The sequence below is a fragment of the Calliphora vicina genome, chromosome 1 (assembly GCF_958450345.1).
Source record: "Calliphora vicina chromosome 1, idCalVici1.1, whole genome shotgun sequence".
In the NCBI taxonomy this organism is placed as follows: domain Eukaryota; kingdom Metazoa; phylum Arthropoda; class Insecta; order Diptera; family Calliphoridae; genus Calliphora; species Calliphora vicina.
This window is the reverse complement of record NC_088780.1, coordinates 96897982-96924689: the sequence shown is the minus strand read 5'-3', so window position 1 is coordinate 96924689 and position 26708 is coordinate 96897982. Positions and strand designations below refer to the sequence as shown.

The 26708-nt window shown below is 32.1% G+C and overlaps 1 protein-coding gene across 1 annotated transcript; it reads right to left on the bottom strand.

The window, feature by feature from the left end:
- Positions 1–11616: 11616 nt before the first annotated feature.
- LOC135951677 (prolyl 4-hydroxylase subunit alpha-1) lies at positions 11617–25982 on the bottom strand. The gene is made up of 8 exons (XM_065501364.1): positions 25741–25982; positions 25461–25612; positions 21133–21289; positions 20764–20993; positions 20353–20528; positions 11952–12443; positions 11717–11882; positions 11617–11645 (listed from the first exon to the last, which is right to left on the bottom strand). Exons 1-8 carry the CDS (start codon positions 25980–25982, stop codon positions 11617–11619), a joined length of 1644 nt encoding a protein of 547 aa, XP_065357436.1.
- Between the last annotated feature and the right edge of the window lie 726 nt (positions 25983–26708).

Here is a 26708-nt window from a genome sequence, read left to right as displayed (position 1 = left end):
GACCTTGTGAATTGACAAAATATGTGACAATAAAATATTTTTTCCTTATATAGGGTTTATATGGGGTAGGTTCAATTATGGACCGATCATCACAAAAGTTGTTTATGTCCAGTTTCTTCTCAATATTGAAGACAATTATGAATGTTCAATACATTTTCTGAGGAGAACCTTGTATGGGGACAAATGTTTCCCGAATTTTGCCATATTTTACAGTACAATTTCAGAGTACTGAGTACAGGCTTGCCGCATAATCAACATATTTATGACTGTTCAAACATATTTGTCTATATTTGTATGGGGGCTAGATGAAATCATGGACCGATATTGCTAATTGTCAACACGAAATAAACCATATCAAGAGAGATTATTTGTGAAAAATTTCAGCCAGCTAGCTGATTTCGTTTGGGCCTTATTGTGTTTTCAACAGACGGACGGACATAGCTTGATCGTCTTAGAATCTTGCGAGGAACAATATACCCATCATCTCTTTTGCTGGTGGTTATAAAGACAAATAAAAAGTATGGTCAAGCCCGACCTACACTAAGTAAAAGAGCAAAAACATTTTTCTTTTAAAATTTCAATAATTTATATTTTTGAGTGATTTTTGGAAGTGGGCTATATATGGCCATAATATGACCAATTATGGACCGATCACCATGAAATTAGATCGTGTAATTTATGTCTATACGAAAGTTATTTGTGTTGAATTTTGTGAGTATACCAATATTTTTAAGCGATTTATGCACCTTAAAGTGATTTTCGGAAGCGGGTCTATATTGGAGCTATGACTAATTATGGACCGATCGTAACAAAATTTTGTGACATGAATTTTGTATATATAAAACTTATTTGGAGCGCTATTTGTGGAGATACATTTATAAATTAAACATTTATGACCGATAAAGTCCAATTTCGGAAGGACATTTGTATGGGGGCTAGGTGAAATAATAGACCGATTTCAGCGAGTTTCAATAGGCGTGGTCCTTGGGCCGAAAAAATAAAATAATTTTATCGAAATATCTTCAAAATTGCGACCTGTACTCTGCGCAAAAGGTTTACATGGACAGCCAGCCAACCAGACGGACGGACATCGTTTAATCGACTCAGAAAGTGATTCTAAGTCGATCGCTATACTTTAATGTGTGTGTTAGTTTAATATTTTTGGGCGCTACAAACAGCTACACAAACGCATAATACCCTCAAGCTCATTCCAGGTCGCATGGCAACTCAACCTTTAAGGAATTACGCAGGAGTATGAAATTTTTCCATATCAGAAATATTTTGTAGTGAAAATGGACAAATTCAATCAATTAGAACCAGAGTTATGATGCAAAAGATGAGACAACCTCCAAAAAAGTTATTATGTAAAAAAAATCAAATTTGTATATTATACCGCTAATGTCATAATCTATGTGTGTATGTCGTATGGACTCTCGAGAGCTGCAGAGACACCACAACAAGATATCGAAAGACTAGAAGCCAATCGCTCCCGAATGGCTCGATCAAGAGAAAGAATCGATTTAAAGTTGCCGGCATTTTATTAAAATAAGTATGATGATTGCAGGAATCACAAGGATGTACTGATTGGCGCAATGAACAAACATTGCAGCGTTTTGAAGTTCCCTAAGGAATCCCCGGGAATGTGCTGTTCGAACGGAAAAGTTATTCTGCCACCAATTATCGAGCCGCCGGAACTGCTTCTGGGTTACGGTTCCGTCGCCAATCCTATTTCCAAGCGCTTCATTTAAAATATCCAAAAGTGCAACTCATGCTTTTAAATGACGCGCCGAAATGTACCACAGAATTGGATCATTGCTCCCGCTTCCCAATGATGATGCGAAGTTCCTTTAATTTTACTTCTAGCAATCAACGAACATGCGTGTGCATTTGCTGTAATACCCTTCTGCCGAATCATTCTCAAAACAATTGTTGGACATCGGAAATGGAAAAATTCCAATTGATCCCGTCACAAATGAGATTTCGTTCCCGAACTTCCGCCAAATGCAAATGAATTTTCAAGCCGTTGTCGACAAGGTCTTACAATCAACTACAAAAATTTCGATTGGCTGTGGGAACGTGCAATTTTGGCATAAAAAAATTATGATGTTAACAAGTTCAATGACCAAATTCAATTCAAACTGCCTGGCGAAACAAATTTTGAATAATTCAAATTGGAACCAGCTGGCATGCCACCACATGTATTAACATTGAAGGTTTTATCACCGACTTTGTCCGACACTATATATTAAAATCGAGATCGAAATGCAATATAAAACAGATGTTTTCGAAGGGTCAGCAACATGGACCGGGTTCAGCTAGTTATATATAAATAAAAATGTCCGTACTAAATTTTATGAAGATCGGCTTCTAATTGATCATTGCACAGATAAGAAATATGTATGTAATCAAAAACCAAACAGCTGGGTTTTGTGAATATCTTTCCGTTTTTGGTCATAGTGCCCATATTAGGTCAGCTACCGAAAATATCTTAAATATAAATAACTCTCATGCCAATATCATAATCAGTTTGAAATTCAACATCAATAAACTGCATATACAGTGTATGTCATTTAAAATCGTACACCATCGTAGTCAAATTTTATTCATTAGTTTTAGAAAGTTGATGTTTTGGAAATATTTTAGAATGCTATTTTTATATTGTGTGTGCTATTACCTATCAGAAAATTGGGTATAATTTTAATTACCCTTATCCACAAATAAAAAAATTGGGCAAGACTGTCAGTGTGTCATTGAGGTTTTGTTAACTTTTTTGTTGAAATACATATTTTTTGTTCCAATTAATAAAATTACTTTTAATTTTTTATATAATCAACTATTATTGCCTGTATAATTTCATAATATTTAAAAAAAATATGTTGTACGATTTTGAGTGAGACTCACTGTATACAAAAATTGCAAAACCTAATTTTATAAAGATCTGCCTATTATTGGCCAACCAAATAAACAATATAAACGTATCATAAAAATTCATAAAGAACTAAAATTATCATTAGTTCTTTATCAATTGAAAAATATGTTAAATCGTTAAAACGTTTTGGATCAAAATATAAGTAAAAACTTTGAAAACATTTGAATGCATAAAACTAGGAAGGTAAAATTAACTACTGATATTTTCTAGTAACAGAAAATATAAAACAAAACAAATCGGGAGAACCAGATAAATAGCAATATATTTAAGAAAATAAATAATTCGTTAACATATCGCAATGAAAATTGTTACCTTGGTACTCACTTTTATAGCATATGGAAAGATGGAAACAAATTTAGGATTTAGGCTTTTTTCAATAATTTTTTTTTATATTGTTTAACTAACAGGACAAATGGTGTCCGATTTTGTGGCTATAAAAGATAAATATCACAAGAAAACATAATTTTTAGGCATTATCGGAGACTTTGACTTTTATTAAAATTTGGAGGAATCACAAACAGTACTCATACACTTAAAAATTGTGTATGTCAGAGGTGCGCTACTTTGAGAACCCATAGCGCGGCTCCTGAGGGGTTTCTGGATTCCATCCGCCAATAATAAACTCGAATACTCCTCTGCTGTCCCTCTGTAAAATTTATGGCCAATTGGAGCAGTTAGTTAGGTATGGCAGATTTATTTTCAATTTCTTTGTTCGTTTCAATAAAGTTTGTAAAAAAATAGCTTACGATCACTAAAGCAAAATCTATTTCTCTCCGACAATGTCGGGGTATTACTTACATGATTAGTAATGGTAAATATAAGTTTGTGTTTCTATTCTGGATCCTTATAGATTATAGCAGAATTGATTTAGCGGTAGCCTTCTCGGATACTAAGTACGTTGCATACATAATATATTTTAGTTCCATACATAGAAAGATTTTTCAGTGTTCTTTGAAATTATTAAATTAAAAATAAATATAAACCCGAGTCTGAATATTTTATTTATATATGGGGGATTTCACATCTTCGATTGGGATGAAATTTTCACTAAGGTTAGTTCTATTGGATAGATAGAGCAATAGGTAATAAGTTACATGGATGAAGAAAAAACAACTGTTTGGCCAAAATGTCAAATTTTGACCCCCTTTAACTCAGAGAGTTCTTGACCGACATTGTTGAAAAATTGTCTATGAATCCCAATCGGAAGACATAGATTTCAAAAGTTGGTTCACTTGGTATGAAATCTCCCATATACATATATAGTAGTAAAATCTGCAATCCTAAAAGCATGCTTTGTTTAATTCGCTAAATTTTAACGATCCATATTAAGGGTTAAATTAAATAAAATTTTTACTACATGTCCATTAAACAAAATAAACATAAATAATGAACGTGTTTTTGTTTGTTTGCATTTTGACTTGTTTTTTTTTTTTTGTTGCTTTGTTTAGTGTTTCATTGTTGTTGGTGTGTTGTTTTATTGTGATGTCAGCATTTCTTCTTCGGAGTTTTTGACAGATAGAACCGTAAACTTGTACTAACGCAACAAAAGCAACAAACAATAAACAAATTCTTAATGGTCATGAGCGACTTACAGAATACAGTTCAAATAAATGTTACTTTCAACTGGGTCTGTCTCTGTAAACTGTCATTAATATACAAAATTAATGATTATTTAAGGTTTTTGGTTTTGGAATGTGTAAATACAATTTGAAGCAGACACATTTTGAAAGCAATTAATGAATTTTGATTTAGTAATGCAACCACCCCTTGCTTAACAGGTTCTGATTAAAAAAAATGCACGGAAAGAGAAACTGCAGCAGGTAGAATATTTTTCAGTGTTGATGACATTGTTAGGAGTTTTGGAGGATTAAGTGCACTGAAAGGAAATAGGTAGTAATAAATATTATATAAAGATGCTGAATAATAGTTCAGTTAGTAAAGATGCCTGGTTTTGTTTCAAATAATTAATCTCAGCTTTGCTTCTATGCCTTTTGAATATTTAAAATTGTATCAATGAACTAAATATGTACTAAACTAAAGATCTTTAAGAGCCTACTGTGGTTTCTTACAGGTTTTAGCTACAAATATCTAGCAAGATGATGAAAACTATACTGATTACTAAATTAGGTATAGTTAGCTCATTAAAACTATTTAAACGATCAAATAAATCAAATTCAAAACCAAAAATTAAACCATCGCCACTAAAAAGCAAAAAACCAAGCGTCGCACAGTGGTTTGAAACATTTTATTTCGGTAGCTCGTGATTGATTGGAGATAGTTTATTGAAATTATGTCAAATAGTCCGTTGTGTTTTTCAAACCAAATAAAATTTCAACATAAATATCTCTTGAACTACAACAGGTAACCCTCACATGTAAGCATGTATAAATTTTCTATATATTCGGATAATAACAGAAGATTTTGTGGGTGCGATCTGAGCAACTTTGGGGGCTCACCCACTAGCTCCCATTCCAAATAAGAGCAAATGTAAATACAGTTAAACTCAAAAACACCTCAGCACTGACTGTATGAAATTTCATTAAGATATTTTCAATTGTTAATGAGCAAACGAATTATTTCCCAAATAATATGTAACAAAACCATTGTGCGTAGTAAATCATTCCTTCTGTTAGCCATAAAATCAAAATTTATTTTTTATTTCTCCCCTTTTAAAGCAGCATATTTTATTGAGAAATTTGTTCAGCAAAAAAGCCTACTGTAGGGTATTCCATTTTAACTACCGCTAATTTATATACATAAATATTCGCTTTTTGTTTTAGTTAAACAACTTTTACTACTTTCTTGCAAATACACATAATCAATTTTATATAATCGTATTAAAGACGCAAGTTCAATTTTTAATCTTTTCTTAAAAATCATAAACAAATAATTAATACTATAGTATTAAAATTATATTCTTAATCTCTTAAATCTATGGGGAAGTGCTAGTTTTTGTTGTTGCTGTTAGATCACTCACTACTTTTGATCAAGTAATAAACTTTGTTTTTAGCACGTTCATAAGAAGACATTAAGACGTCATAAAACAGAGATGTTTCAATAGCGATGAAGCCAGTTAGTTGGCCTAATAATAAAACTCTAAAAACAAACATACACAATTAAATTTAATTAAATTGTTATTTTTTAATTGCTATTTATACACTTTTGAGATTTGAGAAAGGTGTCTGTCTACGTGATTTGATGCGATAACCATTGTGATTCATGTTTTTTTACTTTTCAATAAAAATTATATTAAATAGATCATAGTTATTAATAGCTATTGATTTTATATCGAGTTAATGGGCACGTGTACAATTTGCCATAAAATGAGATAATAAAATTCAATCTGTGCAAGTCCTTGAACAGACATCATTTGATAATATGGCTTGATCGGAAAAGTTATGAAATATCTAAGTATATATATACAAAGTGAGGGATCGCAATGCTATCCTTCGATTAAATGTTGATTAATTCCCAATAGGAAGCTACACCAAGCGAATAAATAGACCTTTAACTTCAAACAACTCTATACATTCCAATGGTGTTAAATCACTCGATCTAGGTGTCCATAGTGATCACCTAAATGATAGAGTACATGATCAGGAAATTCATGAGTCACAGTCACACAGTCACAGCTTTACCAGTCTCATTTTCGAAGAAGTGTGGTCCCAGCAACAAACAGTGATACGGTGTGGTTGCATTTGTTTTTCCATCAAAGTGAAAATTTTCCTCATTACTTAGGATGATTTAGCTCAAACTCTAACCACGAAACTATCATTATTATTGAGAAATATATCAACAATGATAACGCGTTGTTCTCACTATATTTTTCTTTGTTTTGGCAACTCTTGACTTTGCAAATGGCGGCAAAATAAAATCTTGCGTAAATTTTGGAAGAACCTTTAGAATTGAGAAACGACTTTCTGATTAACTGCAAGGCACAAGATTCTTCAAACTTTCTTTATCATTGTGGTACATTTGGTTGTAAATAGGCGGGATCGTATTTTAATAAATAAAAATAATATTAATAAAATATTAACTCTTGAACGCTTCAAAACTAGTCCAGAGTTATTTTGTTACCATTATCCACAATAATGGTCCTTATTTGGCACTTTTTCGGTTTTCGGGTTAATAATTTCGCAGAAAATTAAAAAATTGCAAGTAAGCAACCCAAAGAAACCATCTGAAATAAAATATTAGAGTAAGAATAACACTGTCCAACAGCATTTTTGGAACAGAATAGCGACCCTATAATTCGAAAAAGGGCCGTATTTTTTACGTTTTTTCAAAACCACATTTTCGTGGAATATATAAAAAAACGTTAAAATTTTTAGAATTTTTTGCTCAAACAAAAATTTTTTTTTTTAATTGTCATAGTTTGGATAAGTCTGGAGGCGACTAGGTCCACTTAAGTGAGCCAAATTTTTCGAATCATGTACAAATTTTATATAGTCCCGAAGAACATTTTTTCTACAAAAGAAAATATATAGGGACTTTTTTGGGATAAAACGTAAAAAATACGGTCATTTTTACATGTACCAACTTTGGATGCGTGTAGCTTTTTATAGGGACGACATGACTGTTAGGAAGTTGTTTTTATAGTATTCGAAATTTTATCGCGAATATAGGTGATATTTTAAAAGAACAATTTCGAACCACCGTAGGCCCGACATATCTAAAAAAAATCGAACAAAATTAAAAAAAGTAAATAAATAAACCTAAATAACTCTTGACCTAAAAGTGATAATCTACATCTGTATATATATTTTTTTAGATCTTCTCTAGGGCTATTTATATTTTAAATATCAGCTCATTTGGATTATAAATAGATTTTTGGCGATTTTTTTAAAAAATGTGAGACCCAAGGTGGCGTGCAATTTTGCTAATTAAGCGTAAAGTGCTTTATCTACATCTTTGGTATCTTTGGTGACCGCCACTGAAATTTCCCGGCAAAAATTTTCGTCGAATATTTTAATCCTTAAATGTCCTTCCTGAAACGACTTTTTTTCATTTTCTCGAAAAAATGGTCAAATTGACCCCTAAGGAGAGGAGTTAGAGGGTTAAGATCTTCCACAAAAATGATCCCCATAAAATTCCACAATATAACTCTGACAATAAGAAATGAAAAATTGACCCACTGTAAAAAAAAATTCCGATCAGGTGGACTATAAGTTTATTCTACAAAAATTATCTACTCAACATGCCCTTTCAGAACTATAGGGTCGCTATTCTGTTCCAATCAAAAAGTCTCAATTTGTTGGACAGTGTAATTTTAAGAAATAATTTTAACGAATTTGTGACTAGAAACTGAATTTTTTTCCGGAACGCAAGCAAACTCTTAATGGGTACAACTGCTAAAATTAGCATTTCTAATCCTCACTTAGGTTTTATTAGAATCGAAATTAATTCTTTGAAATATCGATATAAAAAAATTTAAATGTAAAATTTGCGATTTGAAATATGCATGAGATTTTATATTTAAACATTTATGGGTGTGATAAATAAACCTGTTTATGCCCTACACATATTGGGGAGGGTATTATGCGTTTGGACTGTTGTTTATAACGCCCAACAAATAGTCTGGAATCCACCATCCAAAAACATTTTGAAAATATTTTGAGCGAATTTGGTATATGCTTCTTTTTCGGCCTAAGGACGAAGCCTATTTAAACTGGTTTCACCTAACTTCAGTACAAATTTTCTTCAGAAATAAACCTTTTTTTATAAATATCTGATTTATATTGGTATCCACACAAATTTCTCCAGACAAATAAGTTTCTTATAAAAGGAAATCATTCCCATTCCCAAAATCACTTTAACTAGGATAAATCTCTTAAACATTTTGGTATCCCCATAAAATTCAACATAAACTCGTTTCAGTGTGCTCGAAACTTTGCACACTGGACAAGAACTTCAATATCTAAAATTTCTCCGAGCCTTTTCAATAGAATGTTTTGTCCGGACATAAATTGAAAAAATTCAAAATTCTTAGTTTTTTTGACATTTCGCTATAAATATCTCAGAAAGTGAGCATTGTATTGTTAAGCGGCTCGGAGTAATTTTAGATATTGAAGTTCCTGATCAGTGTGCAAAGTTTCGAGCAAAATTCTTCAGCCATTTTTATGTTACTTAAAAAACAAGCGAACCTATTTGTGGCATTTTTCGCTTTTTCACATGGTGAACCGAGCTTGATGTATGATAGCAATGTGAATAGATCATATCAATTGAAAAATCTTTAAAAAGCTCTAAGGGCCATTGGCGTTTAGTATCCCGTTCTAGTATTTATCCACCAGATCTCTGTTCCTACCAACCTAATGTACCTCCGTAATGTCAGAAAATTAGAAATCACTGAACTTTTGCTAACCTTAGAGAAAAACATTGGTCTTCTCGAGACAAAAACATTGATATATCATACATTAAGATCCGACTGAAAATGACAAATAATAACGAAAAATTTAAAAAGGCGACAACTACATTCGGCAAATAAATTTAAAAAAAAAAAAATCGCTACAGCCTTGCAGAAATACTTTATATTAGGAGGTGAACGGGGATTTTTTTGAGGTACGGTCTACTGTAACTATATGGGGGATTTCATGTGAAGTAAACAAATTGTTAAAACCGATGTCTTCCGATCGGGCTGAGCAGCAAAGTTAATCCAATTGGATAGTAGTTAATACCAACTTATTCAACAGCCAAACAGGTGTTTTTGTCATCCATGCAACTTATTACCTATTGCTCTTAGCAAAATTTGTTCCAAATAAATTAGATAGCTATTTCTTCAATCCTTGGAAAAAAAAAATTAAAATAAAAAATGTTTGTCTTTTTTTTTGCAAAATCAAAAACTTTTTTTTACTTTTTTTCAATTTGGAAAAAAAAAGTCAAACATTTTTTATTTAAAATTTTTTTCGAATGATTGATGAAAAATATCTATCTAAACTATTTGTGAAAAATTTGTCCATATATAAAATTGAATAACGTTGAATAAACTCGTTTGATATTAATAAACTTAATTATAAAAAAACAGATTCGGTGTACTATTAATTACTTTTACGTCTAGATTTCTAATTTTTTGTCAGAATTTCATCACAGATAACTCTTTTGAAAGGCTTTGAAATTATCAATTTTTTTTGTTTTACCAATTGTTGCAAAAAATGGTCGCAAGGTGGTGGTAATGACATTTACTTATAAATTTAAGAAAATAGCTCTTATGTGGATTTTTTTCAATGTTGGTACATTCAGAAAAATGTAGAAATAACACTCCTGGATAAAGTTGCGGAACATTGTGAAGCCAATTTTTTTTGTTTTAAGGGTCAAAAAGGCGATTTTCTGGGGTAACACAAAAATAACGGTATCTTTTCAAAAACTTCAGAAATAAAAACGATTAATTTTCTACAATAAACATTTTTTTAACAAAAAGTCGATTTTGAGATATGGCTAGCTATAGCTATTTATAAAATTAAAAAATCTAGTCTTTTAAGTCTATTGTCCTCATCACTATCGTCTAGTAAAGCTGGGTTTCCGCTTTCTGAATTGTTTTCGTTTCATTTGGGTGCGTTGCGGCATAAAACAGAAACGAAATTACTTTTTAATTTTGGATGTCGCACATTAAATAAAATTTCATTATTATTGACAAAATCTATTCAGTTCGTTCCAATAAAGAAAATTAATTTTTTTTATTCATTTTGATTTTCTTTAAATTTGAAGTATAAAAATAATTTCGTTCCTACTGCACCGAAAACAACCTATTTGAAGTTGTTTTCGTTCCGGCCCCAAATGACAGGTTTTTCGTTACTGATCGGTGCCGTTTCGTTCCCAATTTTCGTTGCCGATTTCTGAAAAGAACTTTTTTTCGGTGCAAATGTATGAAATTTCGTTTTCGGTGCAGATTACGGTGTATGCGGAAACGTAGCTTAAGGGAGCGTTTCTATATAAAGTAAATACGTATTATGGAATATGACAAGAATTTAAAGAATCAAAACTTTTCTGCAAATGGATGAGTTTAAAATAGGGGGCGTGGTACCTCCCACTCCAATTAAATAGTTATTTTCGATTGTTTAATATGGAGAATCCTATCACTGTAAGTAGTTTGAATAAAAATGAGCGGGATCTGAACCGTGAGTCTGTCATACATACATACTGTGAGAGTCGTTAAATGTTGCTTTATTGACGATGAAACCTTTTAAATAATTCATAAATCGCATATCGATATGACAGTGAATACCAGTTTAAAAGTGGGTGTAAATTATTGAGTAATTACTTCCATTTATTAATTGATTAATGAATGAAAACTTTACAAACAATTTTGTGTACAGACATATAGCAATTTTTCTTAACCGTCCATTTATTTAAAGTTGTATAAAAACAAAACTTTTTATTGACACTAGCAGACCTCTGTTTTTTTTTTTTTTTGCTTAAATAAATTTTAGCACTTTGTCTTTCCATCATAGCACATGACATTTACTATGCTAAAATTTGTCATATAAATATAAAAAAATGATTTGTTTGACAACTGTCCAACTGACCAAGCCCAAGAGAAGCTGTAGACAAATTTTAAAAGACAAGGTTATAAAATATTTATACACAATAAATATTACTATTTTGTTTATTTATACTGAGATTTTTATTTAAGCTTAAGTAAATTTACAAACTATTTAAAGCACACATTTATTTTGTTTATCTAAGACATAAATTTAAATATTTTTAATGGTGGTGGTGGCAGCTGCAAAGAGTTGTAAAGAAATTAAAATAATTAAAAAGAAAAATAGACAGCGAATAATTATAAATACTTACTTATTTGACTGCCGCCAATAACGGGGCAAACATGATAATTTGATCTATAATCATGAGCATGGAACTCATTGAGCTTAGAAAAGTAAAGCAGGGAACCCCGAGGCAAATTGATGCTTAATTCCAGTTGAGGAAATATCACAGCACCACCCATTAAAGGTTGTTGTAACTGAAATTTATAAATTGAAAATTATTTATTTATAATATGTTTATTCGTCTATTTTAAATTTTAACTTACATTAAACAATAATTGCGATTGCTTAGCATTTTCATAATTCACACTTGACTTTTCTAATTCCATTAGATTTTCAAAATTATAACGTTCCACTTGCCAGTCATCATACAAATCCTGTCCATAATGTCCAAGGATATAATGTAATTTACCATTCATTTGACGCATTTTTTTCTGACCAATTTTCGTAAACTGAAACGTGTCGTCTTGTCCTTCGACAACAAAATCTTTTAATTCTTCTATTTGCCTGTCACTTAGAACATTGTGATAAATGACAATGTATGGATCTAAACTCAACAGTTCGACATTTAAAGGCTGCATCAATAGGAGTGGCAAATTATTTGTTACAACAGCACATGCAGATGGTGTGAGTGGAAAAGTTGGATTCCATGAAGAGGCGCTGCTGGAGGCTGTATGTATTTGTTTGTTGTTTTGTAGACTGCTGGCTTCTCGACAAATCTCCTCAATCATTAGCTCTTCAACTGTTTTTGTTGTTTTCTAAAGTTAACGAAAATTTGTTTTGACAAACAAAAGAGAGAAATAGGTTAACATCACATTTGGTAAATTTACAAAAAAATAACAGGAAACAGACAATTAATAAGAATGTGTCGTCAGTGTTATCCAATTTTGGGATTGCTTTTATGTTGGATAAACTTGTAAACATTTTTAATCTCCCAGCTTAAAAAATCGTTATACAAGTCACCATAAGCTGAATTTCTCCTAATAACATAACAATGAATTACGGAAAATGGGTGATAACATATATTAATCCTAAAATTGTCTATTGGTCACCTACGCTGAAATTATATGGTGAATAAATCTGGAACAGTCAGTCAATAGCCTCAATTGCATATATTTCCTTCTCGTCCTTTTCCTTCCTTCCTCTGTTATAATATCAAGTGACTTGGTGTCCTTTGATGTCCTAATACCGAATAGGGATCAATGGTCTAACTTAGTGATATAAAAAAGCTGTACACAGACATATTCACACTGGCATATGGCGAGATCGGAATTTAACAAATTTTCAAAAGGCTACACTGACGACAATGTATGTCATTATACCCTACACCACCACTGGTTGGCTCGCTGGCAGGATGTGTGCAAAGTACAGGTCGCAATTTTTAAGATATTTCGATCAAATTTGGTACATATAATGTTTACGTCTGTTGAAATTCGGTCCATTATTTCACCTAGCCCCCATACAAATGTCCTCCACAAATTGGACTTTATCGGTCATAAATGTTTAATTTATATATGTATTTCGCTCCAAATAAGTTGTATATATACAAAATTCATGTCACCTAATTTCATGATGATCGGTGTATAATTAGTCATAGCTCCCATATAGACCCGCTTCTGAAAATCACTTTCACTTGCATAAAACTTTTAAAAATGTTGGTATACACAAAAAATTCAACATAAATAATTTTCCTATAGACATAAATCACACGACCTAATTTCATGGCGATCGGTCTATAATTAGTCATAGCTCCCATATAAGATCCACTTCCGCAAATCACTCACGAATACAAATTATTGATATTTTAAAAGAAAAATATTTTTGCTTATTTACTTAGTGTAGGGTATTATATGGTCGGGCTTGACCGATCATACTTTCTTACTTGTTATCTTATGCGTTAGAGAGTGTTTGAGCAGAAGGTCAATTGTTACAAGTATTAGTATAGCCAGGCTCTTAACCCCTTATTGATTATCCAAATGGATATGTCAGAGACAGCACCAGATCCTGGGTGGATTCGGAGTTTGTTCACAGCTGGTAACTGTATATGGTATCTGACAAGCAAATCGATTTATCAAGTTATCTACGAGGAAATCCCACAAGCTATCACGCTAGCTAAGAGCGAACTCAGAATGTTTAAAGGATTTACCACCAATACGCTCTGGGTACTATTTAGTTTCAAGGCTGATGCGAGTGTAACATGTGGATGATGATGATTGTAGTAACGAAAGACCTTGGCTGGCTACAAACAGACATTTCAGGAATGTAAATCATTGCTAATACTACAAAGCTGCTGCTTAGCTAGATATTGAAAGAACTGGAATTACGGTTCATTTCGAATATTCATATTGACTACACAATACCGGAACCAATGGACCAACGGCATACATATTAAGAAGAATGACATTCTATTTTTTACCAAAGGCAGGTTAAAAAAGAATGCTTTTCTAAAATGGAATGCCTTTCTAGGGTAAAGTTGGAAGCCGCATTTACTCAGCCCAGCTGAATTGGGGACTGTACCTTAAACTAAAATATTCCGGTAGTATAATTTAGACCAGCGAAATGCAAACTCACATCACTACAGTTTTTAGATATTGTAGTTGTATCAGTTGAGTATTATTCTCCGGCAAAAACTAAAACAAATAGCTGAAATAATGAAATAAACAAGCATAAAAGCGGAACACAACCTGCTTCTATCAATGCTCATGCGATACTGACTGTTTATACCCTACACCACCATAGTGGGGAGGGTATTATGCGTTTGTGCAGATGTTTGTAACGCCCAAAAATATTAGTCTAACACCCACCTTAAAGTATACCCATCGACTTAGAATCACTTTCTGAGTCGATTAAGCGATGTCCGTCCGTCCATCTGGTCGGCTGGCTGTCCATGTAAACCTTGTGCGCAGAGTGCAGGTCGCAATTTTGAAGATATTACGATGAAATTTGGTACATATTATTTTTTCGGCTCAAGGACCAAGAAACTGGCTGAAATCGGTCCACTATTTCACCTAGCCCCCATACAAATGTCCTCCCGAAATTGGACTTTATCGGTCATAAATGTTTAATTTATATATGTATCTCCACAAATTCCGCTCCAAATAAGTTTTATATACACAAAATTCATGTGACCAAATTTTGTTACGATCGATCCATAATTAGTCATAGCTCCCATATAGACCCGCTTCCGAAAATCACTTTAACGTGCACAAATCGCTTAAAAATGTTGGTAAACACACAAAATTCAACATAGTTAACTTTAATATAGACATAAATCACACGACCTAATTTCATGGTGATCGGTCCATAATTGGTCATAGCCCCCATATAACCCCACTTCCGAAAATCACTCAAAAATATAAATTATTGAAATTTTAAAAGAAGGGCTTGACCGACCATACTTTCTTACTTGTTTTATACAATGCGTGTGCTTGCGTACATGTGAAAATAAAAACAAGAGAGCTCATTTCAGAGCTCACTGCAGCTCGCTGATTTAGACTGAACTAATTACTATAAGTACAGCCTACCAACATGTTCTGTACCAAGGGATATAATTCTTGGATATTCTAATTTTTATTAGAAAATGTATATCACATCAAAATTCTCAATGAATTTCCGGGGTTTCTTGATAAGATTTAAATTGGTCACCCTCATCTGAATTCATGAGCAAAATGGGCGTGCTATGAATGCGCAGAGATCGAGATTTGCAGTAAATCTAACAATATTCCATTTAGGGGTCGTAATTGCAGTGTTATCTTGTATCTGGCATATTTTTAGATGAGGGTGAAGAAGAGTCCAAAGAACACCATTATCTGCCACTGGACAGCTTTTGGCGGAATTAAGGTTGGTCATCTCTACAATAGTGATTTAAAAATGATTCACACCTTTATTAACTCCACAGGTTGCTTGCAGAAGGAGGGCGAAGTGTGTGGCTGCCAAATTAACTTGTTATGGTGAAATGTAGATGGCTGTAGATTTAGATGAGTCACACTGAAGTCCGAAGATATCACAAAAGTTCTGGTAAAAATTATGTTTAACATGCCTATTAAATAAACTATGTTTCTATTTATCTAACAAAACTATATTTTGTAATGGGAGGGAGGATAGAGGGAGTAGTGTTTGTGGACATTTGATTTGAATTTTCCTATATTGAAAGTGACAGGAAAGACTTCAGGAGGAAGCTTATTCCACATACGGAAATTACGGCTAAAGAACGAATTTTCCCTGTAATGTGTTGTGCGATCCACTGTCCAGTCGACAACGAATGGATGTACCCTTGCCGAAGAGCTTGTATTGCGTAAAAAATACTGGTTTCGGGAACAAGTTTCCTAATTTCTGCAGAACACATACCATTGTAGTATCGGTAGAACAGTGAAACACAAACGGAACTCGAAAAATTAGTTTTGTCCAGCGGACATCGCACTGAATACTCATGCCTAGCACATCAAGAGCTTCTGATACCTTAGTATTTACACTAAAGGCCTGCACAAGACAACATTTTGTAGAAAAATGTCTTACTTCAAAATTTGATGCTTTGTTTTGTTGTGTCGACGCGCACATCATGTTGTTCAATGTCATCGCGCCGCAAAAACCATGTTGTACCATGTCTTCGCGCCTCGAAAACCGTGTTGTGCCATGTCATGTCTATAACTATTGATGATGCTGTTGTTATGTGTGGTAGCTTGAATTGAATTGATGTTAACAAGTGTCGCATTGTTAGGCAGAATAAAATTGCATAGCAGAATGAAATTGTACATAACTGCGGAACTGTGAAAATCTGAGAACTATTATTATTTAGCATTATATATATTTTTTTAAATATTTAGAACAAATAATATAAGGATTTTTAAAAAATATAAATAATAAAGTGTTACACAGGAAAAAAAAATCTTAATTGGAATGAATTTTTTAATAAATATTATTAATCGAACATGAATTTTTTCCAAACTTTTTTTCATTCAGAATAAGAACATGTTCATAAATATTATTAATTTGTACATGAAAGAAATTTTTAATTTTTTTACACAAATTTGTTGCTATTTTATAATAAATTGCATTATGTAGTTCAAATATTTTTGTATAATATCCCAATATTGGCCAATATTTCTAAATGTATAGAAAAGTCTGAAACGTATACATATTTTCTCATTGTATAGCTGAAAATCATAAAAAAATTAAATATTTTCCAAGAAAAATTTCAAACATTTTTGAATAACATAAAAATATACTAGAAAATTTAAATAATTTTGTTCAAGCCTTCTAGATTTTATTTGAAAACAAAAAATAGGAAAAAAAAATTCTGTGAAGTTACGCAATAAATGCCCTACACTTTTTCTTCAAATCGTTGGGCAGTTGCTTTTGTTCCATTGGATCATTTTCGTAGATTTATATTTGTGTAGCAATTATGCCGCGAACGATTCAGAGACACTTCATTAAATTTAAACATTAAATATATTATAAACTTCACCGTTAAGGATTTATACATTAATTTAATTTTCTTTAATTAAACACCGTCTAATAGGCCAATTGGCTTTGTTCATGAAGTTTTATTTTATTTAGCAATGTAATTATTAAATGTCCCGTTAATAATATTCGAGCGGTTGTACCTAAGTCAGGTAGTATTTAAAATATGTATGTGAAACACATTACATTTTTAATTCCATGAAAATTATTGGCATTTTATGGCTTATATTCCACGTATTCCTTTTTAAATAATAATATAACAGGTAATATTACTAAATATTGTAAAATTTTCCAAAACAACATTAAAAAACCCATTGGTGTACTTTCGTATTTTTATTTTGACCTACTATATAATATAAATATAAATTTCAGTTGTATTTTTATAGTCAACTAGCTTGACTCGGTGCGCTTCGCTAGCCCTGTCGTAGTAAAAAATATATAGCCTATTGACGCTTCATAGTAAGGATCTATCTACGTTCCAAATTTCAATAAAATCGGTTCAGCCGTTTAGGCGTGATGCTCAAACAAATAAACAAACCAACAAACTTACAAAGACATTTATATATTAATATAGATTTTTTCTTATTGCACACAATAAATACTACAAGTGAATTGAAATCATCTCATACAAAAAAGGCCTCATACATGATTTAAATGACTTGAAATTATTTTCCATGTCATCCATGCATCTGTTAATTTTTTTAATGTTGTGTGTGTTATGATGTTGTTAAAATGATGCTGCGTTTGTTTTTTGTTTTGATATACATTGCCTTTGCGTGTTGCTGTTAAGTAGGTAAAAGAACATAACATGACATGACAAAAGCATCATGTGGCAATTGTCTTCGTGTTAAACAATGCAGCTTGTGCAGGTCTTTAATTTACACCACCCATGAAAACAGATGGAACAACATGATCTGTTGTGCGTTTGTGTGTTAACATACAACATTGAGTCTTGCGTGCATTGAAATCGACCCCTATGCGCACAACCACATTCAGAGATTGTCACAAGATCTTTGTTGAGCGTATTATTCATGTTTTGCATCATTGAACCAACCTCAGACAGGCTTGCCTTTCAGTGCGATCTCTGACAAAGCTGGATATAAATCCAGAGAAATTATTACCAACACCAAAAGCAATAACTTTTGCTAAAAGCGCACCATGCGATAATCTATCAAACGTTTTAGAAATATCTAGAGCCACCACTTTACTTTCGCCAAAACGGTGTATGGAACGACACCATTTTTTCGATAGGAAGACTAACACGTCTCCCGTAGAGCGTCCTCTACGAAAGCCATACTACCGGTCGCTGAGTAAATTGTTGGACTCTAAATATTTCAAGTGATGATATTTAACCATACTCCCCATAACTTTGGAAAGTGCAGAACAAATTGCTATTGGGCGATAATTTTGAGGGTCTCCCTTTTTCGGAATTGGCGTTACATTAGCAACCTTCCAACATACAGGAAATTTACCAACACCGTATAATGTGCTGAAAAGGTTAGCTAATGGACGAGCTAGCGTCGAAGAACACTGCTTCAAGACCAGTGCTGGTATGCCATCAGGCCCAGACGACTTATTTATGTTGAGATCCGCTAAAACCCTATATGATACCAGAAAGTGAAACCCACTACAATGGTAATGACTAAATCAAGTGAAAATCTTTGGGAGAATTGAAATGTATTAACATCTTAGATTACCAGAATAGATCATCAATACCAAGTTAAAAGTTTGCGCTACGTAATAGTATGCAAGGAAGTTAGACCAGATTGAATTTCATAATTGCTGTGAAACGTGCAGTTCCGAAAACATAAGTTTATATGCCAACATACCCAATTATGTCCAATTCCCGGCCTGCACTCTTCATCAACGTTTCGCAAGCCTTCGACAAAGTATGGCATGAAGGATTATCGATAAAAATAAAACAATATTTACCAGTGAACACACACAAGCTTCTAGAAAGTTATTTAAGTCATCGAAAGTTCGTTCTTAAAGAGGGAGACTTCATAAGTTCACCACAGCCTATTGAAGCAGGCGTACCCCAAGGAAGTATACTGGGTCCCTTCCTATATTTGCTATATACTTGTGATATGCCTACAAACAGTCGAACCCACATATCTACTTTTGCTGATGACACAGCTATACTAGCCATTCATGAAAACCCCCAAGAAGCATCTGTACTTTTACAAGACCATATACTCGACATAGAAAGGTGGTTAAAACAATGGAGAATAAAAGTAAACGAGCAAAAATGTATACATCTTACATTCACATTGCGTAGAGAATCGTGCTCTCCAATCCTAATAAATAATCATATAATACCTCAAAAAACTGAAGTTAAATATCTAGGTCTGCATCTAGCCCGACGTCTTACCTGAAAATATGCCTCTTGATACGAAAAAAACTCAAATGAAGTTAAATTTACTGGCTAATTGGTAAAAACTCGAGATTGAGTTTAGATTGCATACTTTTGCTGTACAGCTCAATAATAAAACCCATATGGTGCTATGGAATTCAATTATGAGGCACGGCCTCAGCTTCTAATATTGAAAAAATTCAAAGATTCCAAAATAAAATGTGAGAAATGGTATGTGAGAAATATTAACATTCAAAAGGACCTAGGTGTCTGACTGGTGAAAAATGAAATAAAAAAACAAACTCACTTGCACGAACATTAATGAGAAGTAATGGCTACATCCGACTAAGAAGAAGAATCCAACAGACCTGCGCTAATGATAGGATCTATAAATTAAACATAATTTTTCGTCCAACTGTGGTGGGACGTAAATAAAAAATAATATTTAGATTTAAGATTTGAACAAATTATTGATAGTTCACATTATTTTGTGAAGATACAATAAATAAAATATTAAATAAAAAAAAATTATAGTTTTATATTTATAAAACAAATGGAGGGTATGCGTTCCAAAATTCCAAAAAAAAAAAATGTTTGGGACACTCTAGTATATACGATACAAATTTTTGTACTAATGAAGTACGGTTTTGTGATAGTCGGTACTACAAATCGTACTAATTAAATTGAAGAAACTAAAAAAAATATCAGCTATTTTCACAGCCAAATGTAAGGTCAAGGAACATTGGTTTTAAATTTATAAAATGTTAAAAGTATCAATTTATCTGTCTCAACTGACTTCCATGAATAGCCTGTAAACATTTAAGTAATATTTCCATTTCGCTTCTTACACTTACCTTTTTTTGCTTATCATCAGTCTTCTGTTCAACTTTGTTGCTCTGGTTATTTTTCTTACTGCCTTTCGATTTTTTTAATTCCATTTCCATTTGCTTTTTCGCCTTCTTGACATTTTTTAGTTTGGGTTGAAGTTCAAGCATTTCGTTGGCAATTTTTAAAGCTTCTTGTATATTACCTAAAGAAATTTTATACAGCACAAGAGTAAATTGAATAAGAATCAAACCATAAAGAAAATTAAAATCAAAACGAATGTAAAGTAAAGCAACAAAATAACAGTTCACAAATTTTGCATAATTTACATAAATTTTCCATAAATCTTAATCATTATTGTGGCAAAGTTAAAGAAAATCAATTGAGAAATCGTTTAATTTTTCAACTACATCTCCCCTGAAGTAAGTTTGTGAGCTTACCTAATTTATATTCAGTATTTAATAATGCTGTCATAATTTCCAATTTCGCCTTAACTGTGTAGTCATCCTGCAATGGTTTTTTGTGTCCTTGTATGGTGGCTTCATTGGTATTGTTGTTGCTTGGCAATTTTTCCAATGCTGTTTCCATCCAATATTTTGCATAAGTTTGATAACCATTTTTACTTGACTTTAAGCCAATTTCCAAACAATCGCTCCAAGTCATTTCAGAACTGTTAAAAGTGAAACATGTGTTAAAAATTTTTCATTTTTTTTGTTGTTTAAGCGTAAATGTGTTTGTGTATGCAAATTATTTTAAATAATTTGTTTATTTTTTTGGTTTTTTTGCGAATCCCTCTGTTTACCACTTACCCCAATTTAACGCCATTTACTTCGCCAACAGCCAATCGTTGCGGTTCCAGTTGATACATGTCTTGTATGCGCAATAAATTAATAAGTGCTGCATCATAATCTTCGTCTGTGGGAAATGTTAGTGACTCTATTTGTTGAGTGTAATTTTTGGTTAAATCTGGCAACGAAATAAAAACAAACAAGGGAAAACATTAGACATTTTTGAGGTTTAATGTTTAAGGTAATAAATGAAGTATGATTATGTAATTTTTTTTCGGTGTCGTGTAAATCATGTAACAATAATTTTGGTTATTTTTAGTTTCATTGATAAATCGTACTGCAAACTTTTATAATTTGTACTTTATAAGCAACAAATTTAATATTAGTTTTCGCTCAGACTAGGTATAGATAAACAAACTAAATTATTTTAGAAGATCAGTGTTTCCATCCATATGTTTAGTACGTTCTCTTTTCCGGAGATGTTCAAGGAAAGACAAGCGGAAGTGGCTGATAGCTTAGCCAAGGAAGGCCAAATAGCCGGTGAAACGGGTCGATCCAAGGTCTTGTATTGTATTACGGAGATAATCGGCCATAGCAACCATAATAAAAAACTCCTGACGAATAAGCAGGGCCAACTGATATATGCTAACGTTCAACAGTTGGAATAGTGGGACGATTATAGCGAGAAAATGTTGGCGATAAATCCGACAGAATATACCACAATATAAGATTGCGATCCAATGCATTATATAAACAAAGTGAATAACGATATCAGCACTTCAAGTTTGAATATCTTCCGAAGTTCTGGAAACTGACATCACACTAATAATAAGATTTCTAAAACCTGCAATTAAAATTTGTTGGTTAAATGAGAAAGTGGCAGATGAATTCAGACAAGTCTCATTACGAAACTTATGAAAAAGGGAACATGGCATGATGGCTCAAATTAGAGTGGTATAACTCTTTTACACATTACGAACAAGATCATAGCCCATATCCAGCACAGTCGCATCTAAGACGAGGACAAGCGGGTTTTAGACCGAACGAGTAGCGTATTCTTAGAATTGTCTGGCCTGTCACTACATACGGAAAACAGATTAGTGATAACAACCGAATTTGTTGCCAATCGAATGATTCTACCTTAGTGACCAAATTTTACAATTGTGGCTACAAAATTTTTGAAAAGGTAACAAAAGTTTGGTTGCTTCAACTAAAATTCTATATCAACTGTCTGTTGATAGAACCAACAAATTCTATCTGTGCAACCGAATCATTCAATTGGTAACAAATTCGGTTGCTACTACGAATCTGTTTTCTCTGTGTACATATTCAAACCAAGATTTATTGAAACGTACTGATCAAGTTCCGTTTGATATTGTATGAAAGTACGATTGCGCAAATTTGGTTGACACACGATGAGAAAGTCTATAAATGATATAACTCGACAATCCGTCTAATATAATCCCCAAGGAGACGCCAAATTGAGAATGAGTTGCTGGAGTATGGTGTATCATGGAATGAGATGAAAAGGATGTTCCACTAGGAATAAAAGGACTAAATATATGTTAGGGTGCCCATTAATAAACGAAAGTTGAATTTTGGCCTCTCTCACCCCCCAGTTTGGTGAACATTGGTAAAAAAATCATCCTGAAAAATTTGTAGGTAAATTGGTTGGGGTTAAAATGTGCCGCAAGCCCTCTGAAGTTTTGATATGCATTTACAAGGGGAAAAAATGCATTTTTTCAGTTTTTGGAAATTTTTTTGGAAAATTTTGCCATTAAAAAATTACTTTTGCAATTTAATTTAAAAGAATAGAATGCATACGTAATTGTCGTTCTAGTGAAACATAAAAAACAGAAATTGGTCAAAAAAAGTTATTAAAAATTCGCCAGGCCATTAACGTGTCTAAGGCTTCTAAAACAAGAAATGTAGAAACAAAATTAACATATTTTGAGAAATATTAAAATATAAAGCTCATTTTTATTTAAAATATATCCATATTTACTTGTATATGAGTTTTTGTCTTCGTAGGATACCGTTAACTTATTCGCAGATATAACCAAAAAAATAAAATTTTTTTAACGGCAGTCAAAGTTCAGAAATTTCTGATCATCTCAATGGGATTTATTGAGAATATAATAGGGAATAAAAATGTGAAAAAATTATGAAAATATCTATTATAATTTTCGAGAAAAACCAATTATTTGGCCATTTTTTGGCGAATGAGGTCTATTTCCTTACTGTATATAACTCCGAGTTTTACCCGGAATTTTTGATTTTTTTTTTCTTTACAAACCATATCCTGAAAATTTCGAATCGAATAAAAAAAATCAGCCAAATCGCTCCAGCCGTTCTCACGTGATGACATTATATACATGGACCATTTCATTTTTATATATATAGAAGAATAGCGAAATGTTATTTATTTTTGGGCCGATTTTAATGAAACTTGAGTAAAATGTAACATGAAGTCTAGTTTTTATAATAACAGCACAAAAATGGAAATTAACCCTTAATGGCACTGGGGGTTAAAATGACCCCAAACCGTTATTTGGCTAATAACAGCTATTAGCTAGTGAATAAAATTCGTTTAGATTATTACTTCGGTTCTCAGTAGACTAACGACCAGTTATTGGGTATAATAGCTATGTGTTCAATCCAATGAATTAAAGAGCTAATTATGTAGTTGGAAATACAAAAAATTTAATTTTGCCAAATTATTGGGTTAATTTATGCAGGACGTTTCAGTATCCATATCAAAACAGACAGACAATTTATATTTTTGGAATTGAATGAAATCCATCAGAGATATTTTGTGATTATCATTAAATTTCAAAATAATTTTTTTGGTAATGGATTCCGTTGTTTGATTTTGATGAAATTTACTACAGACAGTATTAATATTTAATTTTTAACTGTTCCACCCGAACTTGTGACATCTGGATATATTTCTACCATTTCGGCATTAATGGGTTCTAAAATACATATGGGTTTTTTAATTGAAAATTCGAAATAAACGAATTAATTTTGTTATACACATATGTAAGTATTTAAATTAGTTTACAATTACTATATAGTCATTCCGCTAGCTTATCGAAATGAAAAATCTGACTGCTTTTTGCTGAAATTTTTAGCAATTGATTTTAAGAAGTCGGAAAATAATTTTACAGGTTGAGGCTTATTTATCGGCGTCATATAGAAGGTAAGATAATTCACGTGAAGCTAAAATTATTAAGCCGTCTCTGGTTGATTAATGACCATTTTAATTAATCATTTACAATGAAGTCATTCTGTATAAAACGACTTTTATTGCCAATTTGAGTATATTATTCTGTCAAACGAACTGCTATACTGCGCTCACATTTATGATCAGTATACTCTGGCTTATTATCATTAATGGATTAACGCTTGAATAGCGTTACCAAATTAAACAAATGTACTGTGAAAATCAATCATCGATTCGCGCAACTTATAAACGACTGTTTTATCGCAAAATTGTTTTCAGTGATGAGGCCGCATATTTAGTAAAACCAATTCACAGCAGACTTCATTACATCCAGAATAATGCAACGTTTGGTTCAGTCTACACGCTGCTGGCATCATCGGACTTAATTTTTTAGAAAATGAAGCCGGAGTTCATGTTACGGTCAACGGAGATCGTTACCGCACCATGATCAATGATTTTTGTTTGAAAACATGAATAACATTGATCCGGGAGAGATGTTGTTTCAACATCTATGTGCCGTATGGCACATAGCATACGGCGACCACAACCATCGATTTATTGATATCAAAATTTGCCGATTACATGATTTCAAGAAATGGTCCTGGCAATTGGCCTCCAAGAGCGTCCGATTTGATATCTCTCAATTATTTCCTGTGAAGTCACTGGTTTATGCCGATAAACCAGCAACAATTGACGCCTTGGAGGCCAACATTTTTCGTGTTATTCGTGACATACGACCAGCAATACCCGAAAAAGTGGTCAAAAGTTGGACTTTTTTTCAAATATTAATGTTTGATTAAAATTTCTTTTTTTGTGATATTTTTTACAATTTCAAGTTCTCTCGGGCTTAAAAAAACACAATTTTCCTATTTAGCATTACTAAAGCCTATCCAAATTTATCCATTGAGATAAACTAGTGCGTGTGTTTATCAACTGATTTAGAAAAACTTCCCAGATTTATAGTGAAGCCAAATCTGATGAAACTATGGATTTTGGAATTGGTCTTGAATTGATTAGCAATGAAATCAGATGCGAACTAAGACAGTGTTAAACTATTAATTACATTCAACAAGTCATTTCCATTGAAACCAATACATATTTAATCTGTCGTTTCATTACTTACCCTCCGTTTTCAAATAATCTTCAGCATACGATTTCAAACTTTTCCAATCGGCGGTAAATCTTTTCAATATCGTCAAAGCATTGATGGGATTGTATAAATATTTCTCTCGGTCGGTGACGCCATCATGAATGTTGCGTATTTCATTGGTTTTACTGAAACATAATAACAATAATATAAAAAAAATAAATAAATCGACATTTTCTTATAAAAATTTAAACAGTTAAATTTGATAATCAATCATTATTTAATTTTGTTTATGAAAGATAATCTGTAATTTTACCTTTTTAAAAAGTTCAATCTGTGTTCTTGTGTTTCAATATAATGCCTAAGGGTATCAATGAGTACCTTTTCGGTGTTTAACATTTCATGCAATTCATCTTGTTCTTGTCCAATGGACAGCGATGATGACGATGAAGCTGGCGAACTGGTAATTTCAGCATTCACATATGATATTGTTGAAATAGTGTTTAAAGTGGCGAGTGCCAGTAATGTTGTTGCTATAATCACTAACCAGCGAAACATAATGAGTATCGATGAAATTCAAATACGCTTTAGATAGAGTTCATTGGCTTTTTAATTTATTTAAGTTTGTGTGTGTATCTTTTTGCGAAAAAAAACAAAACAGCTAAACACTAGTTTTAATACATGTATCTTAAAAATTGCTAAACTATTTGTTGTTTATTTTGTCTAAAATTTAGCGGCCAAGTTCAAGGTGTTTTTTTCATTCTTTCTATTTTCTTTTCTTTTTGTTTAAATTTCTTTGCCGGGATTTGTTTAGAATTCTAGTTTAAATTTAAGCGAAGTTGTTAACGTTCTGAGCTGTTTTTAAAAACTAAATTTTGTTTTCCAATTCCCTTTTCAGTTTGGCTTTAGAAATTAACAAAAAGTTGGCAAAATATTTGTAAGAAAAAAGCTTTTTAGTTTTAGAAGTTCATAAAGGTCAGGTCAAGAACAAGTTTTTAATCTTTTTTTACTTTCAGTATATATTTTACCAAACAGTTTTTTTATACATATTTATTTAAATGTTTGTCAATATTTGTGTTTGTTTTTTGTATCTAATTTCCTGAAGAAATGCTCTTAAAATATATTTTAAGTACTTGCATATCATACATCAGTGTAAACATATTTTTTCTTGTAATTATTTTTTATTTTATCTCTAAATGTACATATGTAGTTGTCTGTTGACTTAGATTCTTTTTTCTTTTGTCATCTGTAGAAATATTTATACAATTGTTAGAGTGACATTAA